This window comes from Pelodiscus sinensis, chromosome 9 (assembly GCF_052426305.1).
Source record: "Pelodiscus sinensis isolate ZL-2025 chromosome 9, ASM5242630v1, whole genome shotgun sequence".
NCBI classification, from domain to species: Eukaryota; Metazoa; Chordata; order Testudines; family Trionychidae; genus Pelodiscus; species Pelodiscus sinensis.
Window position 1 is genome coordinate 35,651,217 of NC_143060.1, and position 13,340 is coordinate 35,664,556.

General features: G+C 48.8%; 1 protein-coding gene across 4 annotated transcripts in view; it reads right to left on the reverse strand.

The window, feature by feature from the left end:
- The window catches only part of HFM1 (helicase for meiosis 1), a 170,998-nt gene that overhangs the window by 114,543 nt on the left and 43,115 nt on the right, over positions 1–13,340 (reverse strand). For all 4 annotated transcript variants that reach the window (XM_089780526.1, XM_075936496.2, XM_075936502.2 and 1 more), the window contains exons 13-14: positions 4,103–4,146; positions 3,919–4,020 (exon numbers count right to left, since the gene is read on the reverse strand). In XM_089780526.1, coding sequence (XP_089636652.1) covers positions 3,919–4,020; positions 4,103–4,146 — 146 coding nt within the window. The remainder of the gene's footprint in view (positions 1–3,918; positions 4,021–4,102; positions 4,147–13,340) is intronic.

Consider the following 13,340-nt stretch of genomic DNA (forward strand, 5'->3'; position numbering starts at 1 on the left):
AATCGTCTAGATAGGTGTATATCATCACCCCTCTGCATCGAAGGTGCGCAGCTACTACTGAAAGTGTCTTTGTGAACACCCTGGGTGCTGTGGCAAGGCCGAACGGTAGAACTCGATACTGAAAGTGATCTGTACCAATTGTGAAGCGTAAAAACCTCCTGTGAGTGGGATGAATCGTAACAAGGCATCTTTGAGGTCGAGAGCAGCAAACCAATCACCCTGCTCCAGGGCAGGTAGTATGGAGGCTAGTGTTACCATCTTGAAGCGTTGTTTACGGAGATATTTGTTTAGTTGCCATAGGTCTAATATAGGTTTCCATCTGCCGATTTTCTTTTGTACCAGGAAATAGAAGGAGCAGAACCCCCTCTCTTGGAATTGATGTGGTAATCTTTCTACCGCACCTATGTGAAGCAGGTGAGCGATTTCGGTACATAGTAAGCTTTCATGAGAGGGGTCCCTGAAGAGGTATGGGGATGGTGGGATTGTGGGTGGAAGAGAATAGAATGGGATGGTGTATCCAGATTGGATTATCTCCAAAACCCACTTATCGGTGGTAATGTTGGCCCATTGATGGTAAAAGGGCCTTAGATGATGGTGAAAGATGTGAGTTGGGTCTGAAGGGGCTGTCTGCTTGCTCTCGACCAACTCATCAAACCTGCTGTTTGTTGCTGGGCTGGGTCTGCATGCAGTTATTAAAGTTTCGGCATCTCATTGGTCTGTTATGTTGGCTGGTCAAAGGGATGGCGTTGGTGTTGCCATTGATGCCTATTATGGAAATAATCAGAGCGCCTTTGAAATGGTGTGTAACATCTCCTTCTATATTATGAGGTGTACATTCCCAACAATCAAAGGGTTGTTCTAGAATCTTTACTAGAATGGAGGACCGTATCTGTGTTCTCGCCGAATACTTTGTGCTTGTCAAACGGTAAATCTTTCACTTTTGTTTGCAGCTCTCTGGAGACTCCTGTGGATTGAAAAAGGAGGCCCCCGTGGACATAGCTGTGGTGCGAGCTGCCATGTCTGCCACGTCCATGGCAATTTGCAAGCTGGCCCATGTACATGCATAGCCCTCCTGAACGACAGATTTAAGCACTGGTCTCTTGGATTCTGGAAGCGCCTCCATCAGGGCCATCAACTTGGCATAATTATCAATGTTGTGATTAGATAAATGCACGAGGTAGTTGGCTATTCTGAGAAATAAGATTGAGGATGTGTATACCTTCCTCCCAAATAAATCGAGCCTCTTCACCTCCCTGTCTGCTGCGTTGCTTTTATATTGTGGCGCCTTTGCTCTTTGATGCACCGTGTACAAGGGAGTTGGGCTGAGGGTGGGTAAATAAGAACTCAGACCCTTTTTGGAGGCACAAAGTACCATACTTTTTATCAGCCCGTTTATTAGTTGGAAGGGCAGATGCTGGGGTTTGCCATAGCTCATTGGCCATTTCCAAGATGGCTTCGTCCGAGGGTATAGCCAACTTGGCGTTCTGTTTGTAGGATTTTAAGGAGGCAATGTTGCTTCCCCTTAATCTCCATTAGTTGTATTTCCTGAGAAATTACCACTTTCTTAAAAAGGTCCTGGAACTGCCTTAGGTGACCTAGTGGGGAGACATCCCCAGGCATGATCACCTCATGCTGTGGTGCTGAAATTGTCTCCGTGCACTCTGGCCCCGAGTCCAGTGCCACTTGCTCATGAGGCAAAGTTGGTGCTTCTTGCCCCCGTGCTGAGGTCTGTGCCTCTTGGCCCCACATCGAGGTCGGTGCCTCTCAGCCGCACATCGAGGTCCGTTTGACAAGACAGTGATCCCTCCGGTGCTGGTGTTGACTGTGCACGTGACTTCATTGCCACAGGCGGTGCCGATGGCTTCGGTGTGGATACCGTCAGTGCCGCCGCTGATGAAGTTGTGGCCAAGTGGTGCAAAGTCCCAGGAGGATCAACCTTTTTGGTTGCACTTGAAGTTATACGGGCACTCATACCCAAAGTGCCTGGCTTAGACCCTGTGCTAGTTCTGCCATGAGAAGTTAAAGGCAGAGATCTAGAGGGGGAGGGCTTAGACTTTTTTGAAGGCACCCTAATCGGAAAGGAGGCCCTTTTCTTTTGAGATTGTTGACTGGTTCCAGGTGGGGAGGATGATCCCTCAGGCTGGAAAGCCTTATCGAAGAGGATCATCCAGAGCCTCATTTCCCTCTCACAGCGAGCACTAGCCGTGAGTTTCAAGCAGTGTACACACTTTTGTGGTACGTGGCTCTCACCGAGGCAGCGGATACATGCCACATAGCTATCTGAGGCAGGCATGGTATCACAGCAAAGGGAGTATTTTTTAAATCTTGGGTAACCCGGTATTTTTCCTCTCTCACCCTTTTTTTCTTTCTTTCTTTCTTTTTTTTTTTTTTAATATAAGAACGGAGGGTGAACTATATACAAGTACCGAAGGGCTATAACAAAAGAAAGAGGGAAGAACGGAAACTTAATGATATATACTATTAAAGTTTTTTTTTTAAACTGGAACGTCAATAGATAAGCGAGTAATAACGAGAAACGAGTATAACTGAAGAAATTAACTGGTTTTGTCTCACAAAGTGTTGAGAATGAGGGAGAGAGAAGTTGCTCTGTCTGCAGCCTGAGGTGGTTTAGAGGAACTGGTTAGAACTGGATCGCACAGCGCAGGAGAGCACAAACGCTGCGAGACGCCCCTGCGCATGCACAGTCCAGCCGACAACAGCTCTTGAAGATCTCTGTCCTGCGGCTCTGGGGCAAGCCCAGAACCTACAGTAAAGCATCAACCGGGGCATCACTCGAAGAAAAAGCAATGGTCTTAAACTGCAGCAAGGGAGGTTTAGGTTGAAAATTAGGAAAAACTTTCTGTCGGGGTGGTTAAACACTGAAATAAGTTGCCTAGGGAGGTTGTAGAATCGCCATTTCTGGAGATATTTAAGAGCAGGTTAGATAGACATCTATCAGGGATCGTCTAGATGGTACTGGATCCTGCCATGAGGGCAGGGGATTAGACTCGATGACTCGAGGTCCCTTCCAGTTCTAGTGTTCTATGATTCTATGATATGTGGTAACGATTTCTAGTTTGTCTCCTGATTCTGAACTCCCGATATCAACTGATTCATGATTCCTGCATTGTAACTGTAGACTTTAGGTTCTGACTACTAGGTCTGGCCACACAACAGATAGCTAAAGCAGCATCAAACACAAAAGACATATTAGAAACTCACAAGAAGTGTATTCATTTATCTAAAGAAGTTAATCATATTTAGATAACATTTTTCACATTTAATTAATTTTCTCTAAGAATAGGATAACATCCTTAAAACTAAAGAGTTGGTGTTCCATTTTCAATTGGTATTATTCTTTCTCAATGAAAAAGTAATTTCTGATCAGAATTTATTTTGAAGAGAAAAGAAAAACTGTAGCTAATGAGAATTATGAATGCAAGAAGAAAGCAGGCTCAAACTCTAAATTACAGATCCACACATGCAGCCTCATATGAGTATTATCATCATTAATTCTGGAGTTTACTTAAAATGTTCTACATACTTTTTGAAGCAAATTGACCTACTCATATGCAGGCTGCAGAACCATACTAGCTATCATCCTGGATTGCATAACCAACGTTCCCTCTAATTTTTTCATCCTTCTGCAGACTAAATTTTATGATGTGCAGTGATGCATTGGCAGATGTGCACCACCAGTAGAAATACATGTTACTGGCTGCAGGCATTCTGCTAATCAGCCAGGGCTGCATTTGAATCTCGCCTGTGTAGCCGCCCAAGCACTCAGCTTACAGGGAACACTGTTCATGACAAGTGAAAGAATCATGTTTACTTTTTCCAAATACAAATCTCAATATATTTTTAGAGAGAAAATATAGTAACAATGTTTTGACTTTCAAAAGTTTAAATGTAACTTACAAAGTACTGGTAAGATTCCCATGGTAAAAGCTCCTTCAATTATTTTTCTATCAGATATCTCCATGCCAGCATGATGATAAGCCACACCATACATTAGAAGATCTGAAAAAATATTATATTTATTGCCTTTATCACCATTCATTAATTATTAATTCATGTTGCCAAAAATTAGCATTGAACTTACCTCTCAATTTGGTATCTTTAGTTGAATTTGCACACTTTTGTAATCTACATAAAAGAGAGACAAAGCAACAAGTACTTTTTAACCCTAAAATTATAAAAAAGTTATCTACCTTTCATAACTGTTGCTCTTTGAGATGCATTCCTCATGTCCATTCCAATATGTGAGCATGCAAGCTGCGTGCATGGCCGTTGGAAGATTTTCCTTAACAGCTATGGAGCCCCCTGAAGTGGTACCTCCATTGCAGTATATAAAGACTCTTGCCAACCCAATCCCTGCTCAGTTCCTTCTTGCTGGAATAGTCAGAAAGGGGAAGGGAGGAGAGTCTGGAATGGACATGAGCAACACATCTTGAAGAACAAGAGTTACGAAAGGTACATAACCATTTTTTTCTTCTTGGAGGGATTGCTCATGTGCATTCCAATATGTAACTTACCCGCAGTTTGTATGGAAGGGTTGGACCTCAATGTGTTGCTGATTGCAGTACTGCCCTCACGAATGCAGTATCATCACATGCCTGCTGGGTGATGGTGTAATGCAAAGGTGTGCACAGAGGACCACATCACCACCCTGAAAAGGTCCTGAATAAGGACCTGTACTAGAAATGCCACAAAAGAAGCATGTACCCTGATAGAGGGCACTGTCAGAGATGGAGCCAACACCTTGGCTAGGTTGTAACAAAGTTTAATATATGAAGTGATCCAGGACAAAAGCTGCTGGGATATAACTGGGAGTCCTTTCATGTGGTCCATGATAGCGACAAAGAGCTGTGGCAATTTGTGGTATGACGTGGTATGCTTGATACAAAAGACAAAGGCACACTTTGCATAGAAAGAGTGCAGCACTCTGTCCCTGGCAGTGCCATGGGGCTTTGGGAAGAAGACAGGGAGAAAAATGTCCTGATTGACATGGCATGATGACACAGTCTTTGGCAGGAAGGTGGGGAAAAGTTACAGCTGCACTTTATCAGTATATGGGGGTTCAGAGATAAGGGCCCACAATTCCGATACCTGCCTGGCAGAGGTAATTGCTACCAGGAAGGCCATTTTATATGAGATGTAGGACAGAAAGCTAGTAAACAACAGACAATTTCAAGTCCCATAGTAGTATTGGATGCCTCACCTGTTGGTAAAGCTTATCCAATCCCCTGAGGAATGACCTGCTATAGGATCCTGTGACAGGATGGACTAGGTCTGAAGCCAGGCTGGAGGACTTACTGTGCACCAACCCAGGGAGAAGAGCAGAAAGAAGTCCTCCAGGCAGACTTGAGTGGCTGCTTCTGCAGCAGCCAATTAGGGCTCAGCAAGGCAATATAAAAGAAGCTGCAGGACTAGGGCCCTGGCAGTTCCTCACTGGCGCTCGACCCAGCCAGATTTAGGGGCTGACTGGGAGAACAGCAGCACCTCGGACAGCTCTGAGTGCGGGCTGAACTTCAGACCTAATTGAGACCCAGGTCCAGCAGCAGAAAACCAGCCACTACAAAACTCTACAGAACCCTGGCAAGGGTGCATTGAGAGCTGAGCCTCAAAGCCCTGAGAAACAAGGCTGGATGGAGCAGTGTCTTGGGGAAGTGGCCCAGGAAGCAAGTTAGGAGCAAACAGAGGAGATACTTAGCAGGCAACTGCTATGTACAGGGTCCCTGAGCCGGGACCCAGAGGAGTGGGTGGGCCTTGATCCCCCCTCAACCTCCTTCACAAGCAGAAAGGGCATAAGAAGATGTCTGGTCCCCAACCAACAGACCAGAAAGCCATCAGGGACACCTCTAACCCTGAAGACAGCCGGGACGGATAAGTGGCAGACACATCCTCAGCCACAAAGGGGCACCCATGAGAAAGTGAGTCCCTTCACAAATCTCCAAAGAGAAACTTTGTCACTGTGCCTGGATTGAAAGCTTAAATTGCAGCCAGGTGGACCTTAATGGATGACACAGCTAGACCCTAGTGTTTCTTCTTCACCTGATAGTCCAGTAGGAGGGGCAGAATGGCCTGATGTAGGGGCACACTCTTATGGAGGAACCAAAGGAAAAACCATTTCCCTTCTGCAAGGTAAGTAGCCCTAGTAGAGGGCTTACAGCTGCCCAGTAAAACCTCCTTGACTGAATCTGAACGCTGCAGCTTTAGATGATTTAACCATGGAGCTTCCACGCTGTAAGGTGGAGCAATTTTTAGGTTCAGGTACTACAGTTGCCCGTGGTCCTGCATTACGAGGTCTCAGGGCAGGGTAGGTGACATCAATCTGTCTACAAACAGTGACAGCAGTGTGGTGAACTAGTGCTGCCCAGGCCATGTGGGCACTATGAGTATAGCCGCTGCTTTGTCTTGGAGAATCTTGAGGAGGACTCTGTGTATAAGTGGGAATGGGGGACATGCATATAACAGCTGGCCCATTCGCGAGAGATGGAAAGTGTCCACCACCCCTGGCTGTGGCACTGGAATAAGCAGAGCAAAATGCACTTTCTGTAGTGGATCGCAAACAGGTCCACCTGGGGACGACCCCAGCTGAGAAAGATGGTGAGGGCCACGTCCTTGAGAGACCTCTCATGAAAATGGAATGACCAGCTGAGGTGATCCATGAGGCTGTTCTGAGTATCAGAAAGGAACGAGACTTAAGTTGTATTTTGTGTTGAATGCAGAAGTCCCATAAGCTGGCATAGGGGAGAGTAGCAAGCATCACCCCATCAATTGATATAGAACATTGCTGTGGTGGCTGAATTCCTGTGCAGGAACTGGTTGCAAATCTTCCCCTACCTAGACTAGCTCATCAAGGACCAGGACACACTTGTCCCAAGGGAGGGGTGGGAGAAATACCTGGCAAGCAAAGCGAACTGCCCTGAGTTCCCTGACACTAATGTGCATCTATAGTTCTATAAGTGATCACACGCCTTTGGTCCAAAGGTTGTTCAGGTGTGCTCTCTAACCCATGTCCAGGGTGTCTGTAACCAGAGTTATCACCAGTTGTGACCTGGTAAAAGGGACCCTACACATACTACCTGAGGCTGGACCCACCAATCATGGGAGTCCAGGGTTGCCAGATTCAGAGTGACTAGCCAATCCAGGGAGTCCTGGGAGGGCTTGCATACTGATGCCAGCCACACTAACAGTGGGCAGAGGCAGAGCCGAGCATAACAGAGGACCTGGGTGCAAGAGGACATCTCTTAGGAGCCTCCTGCAATTGTGCACTGTAGTGGTTGGGCTTTGACAAAGCTCAGTGATGATGCTCACCATGACCTGAAAGTATGCCTCAGGTAGGGAGGCTGTCTCATGAGTAGAATCAAGAAGGGCCCCCAGTGAACTAGATTCTTTGAATGGGAGTGAGAGAACTCAGGCACATTCAGGATAAGACCCAGTCAGGAAAATGTAGCCTTGACCAGCTCCACATGCCGGAGCACCTGCTCCCTGGACTTGCCCTCATTGAGCCAGTCGTCTAGGTAGGGAAAGACCTGCAACCAGTTCTTGCACAAGAATGTGGCCAGTACTGCCGTATATTTTGTAAAGTCTTAAGGTACCATGGATAGGGCAAAGAAAAGCAATGTGCTGATAATGGTGGCCATGGTTCCCTTCAAAGCAGAGGAAACATCTGAGCTCTGGAATGATGGAAATGTGAAAGTATGTGTCTTTAAGGTTGAGGGCAGCGAACCAGTACGCCAGATCTATGGATGTCAGGGAGACCATGTGGAACCCAAGCTTCCTTATAATGCTTTCAAGTTCCAGAGGCCTACAATGGGGTGCAGACCCTCCTTGGTGTTGGGAATAAGGAAGTACCGGGAGTAAATCCCTCCCCCATAACTCCTGAAAAGCCTCCTCAATAGTTCCAGAATGAGGAGTGATTGCACTGCCTAGATAAGGAGTTGCTAGTGAGAAGGATCCCTGAAGAGGGATGAGGAAGAGGGTTGGAAGGAAGGGAGAGTACAGAATTGGATAAAATATCTCACTCCCTCTATACTCAAGACCCAGAAGTCTGACGTAATTTGGGACCAGGCTCAGTAGAAGTGGGAGAGATGGCTCACAAAGAGCGGGAAGGGATCCAGGATAGTAACTGGTGCTCCGTCCCCGAGCACACCTCAAAAGCGAGGCTTTGATCCCGGTGGCTGCTTAGATGAGCCCTTTCCCTGGACAAATGAGGATTCAGGAGGGGCCCCTTCTATTGTTGCATCTGCCCCTATGATGTCCATGATCCTACCTAGGTGGGCCAGAGTAGAAACATGAGGGTGGCTGCCAGTCTAAACAGGACTTCAACATAACTCTGAAATCCTTGAGACTGTGTAAGCGCAAATCAGTCTTTTTGGTGAATATGCCCCCACCATCAAAAGGGACATCTTGTATCATGTGCTGCACCTCCACCAGGACACTAGACACCTGTAGCCAGGAACTACCAGCACAACAACAGCTGTGGTATAATCTGAGTGGCCAAGTCATCCAGGTCCAGAGCCACCTGCAGTGGCTATTTTGCTAACCGTGAAGCTTTCTTGTAGAATTGCCAAAAACTCCTGCCTGGCATCCACAGAAAGGAGCTCCTGGAACTTACACGGTGTGTTCCAAAAGTTGAAGGCATAATGGCTGAAGAGCGTGTGCTGGTTTGAGACTCACGGCTGGAAACCCCGGTCAAATAAACTTTGCACCCAAAAAGGTTCAGCATCTTGGCCTCCTTATTTTTAGGGGCAGGTAAAGTCTGTCCTTGGTGTTCCCAGTGGGTCACCACATTAATCACTGAGGTGGGTGTAGAGGTGTTCATTGCCCCAGGGCACAAAATAGCACTGTCTGCCAGAGCACCTTGGCAGTGGTCTGGATGGATTTAATGAGAGGTAGTTCCACCATTACCAGACCCTCAGGCAAAAGAATATCCATTATCGGGTCACATTCTTCCACCAACTTCTCAGCTAAGAGGTTGACACTCTAGGCCATACACTGAAGCAGATCTTAGTGGGCCTTAAGAGTCCATGAAAGGAGTAGACATAGAGGTGACTGCCACTGCCTCATCTGGTGATGACAAGGTTGACAGCACAGGGGGAAGAAACTGTTACTCACCTTGTGCAGTAACATCTGTTCTTCGAGATGTGTCCCCCCGTGGGTGCTCCACTGAAGGTGTCGGGCTCGTCCCGGCACCGCAAACGGAAAGTTTTTGCCAGCAGTAGCCCCCTCCGGAGGACTGCGCATGCGCAGAAGTGCCTCGCGCCGTTCGCGCTCTTTTCTGCGTTGAGCGGTCCGACGCGCCAGTTCCTCCTAGCCAGAACATCTGCAAGATACAAACGTAAGAGTTCTGAAGCAGGAAGGAGGGCGGGTCGTGGAGCACCCACGGGGACACACATCTCGAAGAACAGATGTTACTGCACAAGGTGAGTAACAGTTTCTTCTTCTTCGAGTGATGTCCCCGTGGGTGCTCCACTGAAGGCGAGTAGGAAGCAGTAGCCCAAACAGAGACGACGTGCTTCGGAATTATCTGTGCACAGAAGAGAGAACTGCTTAAGCGACTGCTATATCTGTAGCCCTGAAGCGGTCCAGGGCATAATGCCTAGCAAACGTGGACGAGGACGACCAAGTAGCCGCACGGCATATGTCCCGCAGGGAAACGTTCTTCAGGAATGCAATGGAAGTGGACATGCTCCTAGTCGAATGTGCTTTTGGTCTACAGGGCAGGGGTCTGCCGCGGATGGTGTAACAGCGAGTGATAAAATTTACAATATGAGAGGAGATTCGTTGCGAGGAGATTTGTTGGCCCTTAGAGCGTGTTGCCAGGGATAGTAGTAGACGTGAAGACTTTCGAAAAGAGCGCGTTCTGTCCAAGTAGAATGCGAACGCTCTCCTGATATCTAGTGTGTGCAAACGTGCCTCCTCGGGGTTAGCGTGTGGTTTTGGAAAGAAAATGGGAAAAACCATGGGCTCGTTGACGTGGAATGGAGAATTGACTTTTGGCAAGAAGGCTGGGTGACAGCGCAATGTGACCCCCTGTTGGGTGAATAACGTATACAGGGGATCAGCGGAAAGTGCCGCAAGTTCAGAAACGCGGTGGGCCGACGTGATCACCGGGAGAAAGGCGAACTTAGTGGTGAGAGTTTGCATGTCACAAGTTGCCAGCGGTTCAAATGGTGGCCGAGTGAGAGTGTCCAACACCAAGGCAAGGTCCCAGGGCTGAGGAGTGGGCCTGTATGTTGGGTAAAGGTTGGTAATTCCCTTCATGAACCTCTTCGCTAGTGGATGTGCAAAGACAGAAGATCCGTCTATGGGAGAATGAAAAGCTGAGATTGCAGCCAGATGAACCTTAAGTGAAGTTACCGCCAAGCTCTGTGAGCGTAAGTAGAGCATATAGTTCAGGATTGATTGTATAGGTGCACTTCGAGGGTCCGTGTCCTGTGAGTGGCACCACGTGTGAAAGCGCCGCCACTTGTAGAGGTAGGATCTCCTGGTGGATTGGCACCTGCTTTGTATGAAGACTTCTCTGACTGCTTGGGAACAGGTTAATTCCGGTCCTTGGAGCCAGTCAGGAGCCATGCTGTTAGGTGCAGCCGGTTGACACTGGGGTGGAGAAGGGTGCCGTGCTGCTGGGAGAGGAGGTTGGGCTGCTGCGGGAGCTGGAGCGGCCGAGAGCTCGATATGTGCATAAGTTGCGGCAGCCAGGTCTGACGGGGCCAAAAGGGAGCGACCATGATTACTGTTGCTGCGTCCGCCAGTATCTTCTCTATCACCCGAGGGATGAGGGGAATTGGGGGAAAGGCGTATAGAAGACGGTACTTCCCCCAATGAAGCAGAAAGGCATCTCCTATCGATCCACTGCCTATGCCAGCCCTCGAGCAGTAAGAATGGCATTTCTTGTTGTCTCGAGCGGCAAAGAGGTCCACTTGCGGGTGACCCCATAATTGGAAGAGGCCACGGACTACCTCATCGAGAAGCTCCCATTTGTGTTGGGAGTGGAAAGATCTGCTCAGTGTGTCCGCAATGGTATTGCTCTTGCCCAGTAGGTAAGCAGCTTTGAGCGTGATGCCGTGGCGAATTGCCCAGTTCCAAAGGCGTATTGATGCTGCACACAGGGTTCTGGATCTTGCTCCGCCCTGGCGATTGATATAGTATACGGTGCAGATGTTGTCCGTAAGAATCTGTACTGAGGCGCCTTGGATGTGATGAACAAAGTGACGGCATGCATTGAAAACTGCCCTGAGCTCCAGGAAGTTTATGTGGAGTAGGGCTTCTTGGTAAGACCATAGACCTCGGACCTGATGTTGTAGCATGTGAGCACCCCAGACCACGAGGGATGCGTCGGTGGTAATTTGTAGAGATGGAGCTGGAGTGCAGAATGGGACACCGACAAGTACTTTGGTTGGATCGAGCCACCACGTCAGTGAGTCTTTGACGCAAGCGGGAATGGATGCCATCTTGTGTATATCGGTGATGCTGGGAGTGTATACTATCTGGAGCCAGTGCTGAAGACACCGCATGAGGAGACGCGAATGTGCGACGACATACGTCGTAGAAGCCATGTGACCTAATAACTTCAGGCATGTAAGGAACGAGACCGCCGGAGCGGTGCGCAGGACATTCACTAGGTCTCGGATGGCGTGGGCTCTGCCTGTGGGTAAGTACGCTTTGGCGGTTATAGAGTCTATCCTGGCCCCGATGAACTCGATGGACTGGGACGGAATCAGAGACGATTTTGGTACGTTGATTACCAGTCCTAGAGCTTTGAAGATGTCTCTCGCGATGGTAACTGCCGTTCCGATCTGTTGCATGGAAGGGGCCCTGAGCAGACAATCGTCGAGATAGGGGAAGATGGTGATGCCAATGCGTCGGAGCTATGCGGCTACCACTGCTAGGGTCTTTGAGAATACCCTGGGAGCCGCAGAAAGACCGAAAGGAAGTACGGTATATTGGTAGTGGTCGGTGCCTAGGGTAAAACATAGAAATCTCCTGTGTACCGGGTGGACGGAGATATGAAAGTACGCGTCTTGGAGATGCGAACCAATCCCCTTGATGTAGTGATGGTATGATGGAACCCAGAGTAACCATTTTGAATTTTTGCTTCCGTAGGTAGCGGTTGAGGCCGCGCAGGTCTAAGATTGGTCTCCAGCCGCCGGACTTCTTGCGCGTGAGGAAGTACCGGGAGTAGAAGCCTTTGCCTCTGAAGTGGGAAGGAACCTCCTCCACTGCCCCGGTAGTAAGTAGGCGCGTGACCTCCTGGCACAGTAGAATGTCGTGAGAGGGGTCCCTAAAAAGGGACGGGGATGGAGGGTTGGAGGGAGGGAGGGTGGTGAAGGGGATAGTGAGGCCGGAAGTGACTATCTCCCTGACCCAACGGTCCATGGTGATGGCGAACCAATGGCGGTAGTAGGGTCTCAGGCGGTACTGGAATAACTTGGTTACCTGCGGGTAGGGTTCCAACAAGGGTATGGCGCGCATTCCCTCGACAAGGGCGTCAAACCTGCTGTCGAGGTTGTTGCTGGTTGTGCGGCTTATTGGGTGGTTGTCGCCGCCGCTGAGGGCGCTGCCTCTGCCTGTGTTGCTCGTATGGTCTAAAGCGTTGGGCAGTATAGGAGGAGGAGGGCCTCTGCCTATTGTAGGGCCAAGCTCTCTTGCGCCTGAAAGGCGGGGTATACATGCCAAGGGTTCTCAATGTAGTTCGGGAATCCTTTCCCGAATGGAAAACTTGATCGGTGTTCTGCGCGAACAACGAGGCACGGTCAAAGGGGAGGTCCTCCACCTTGGGTTATAAGTCCTTGGGTACGGATGCCAGGTATAGCCAAGAGGCATGCCGCATGACGATAGACGTCGCCGTGGTGCGGGAAGCGGAATCAGCAATATCGAGAGAGATCTGGACTGCGGTGCGGGCCGCCATATAGCCCTCTTGCACGATGGATTTTAGTACCTCTCTCTTGGACTCCGGTAAATGATGTATAAGGGGAGCCAGCTTAGAGTAGTTGTCGAAATTGTGGTTAGCGAGCTGGGCGGAGTAGTTGGCCATTCTCAGGGTGGCAGTAGCAGACGAATAGACCTTTCTGCCGAGAAGGTCCAGACGCTTCGCTTCCTTGTCCGCCGCAGAATTTCTAGATTGCGTAGACTTCACCTTTTGTTGGGCAGCTTCAACGACGATAGAGTTGGGGGCGGGATGGGTGAAAAGAAATTGCGCATCCTTTGCATCAATGAAGTATTTCCTATCTATGCGCTTGTTTGTAGGAGGCGCGGATGCTGGCGTCTGCCAGAGGTTGTTGGAGATTTCAAGGATTGACGCGTCGAAAGGAAGGGCCAGCTTTGATTTG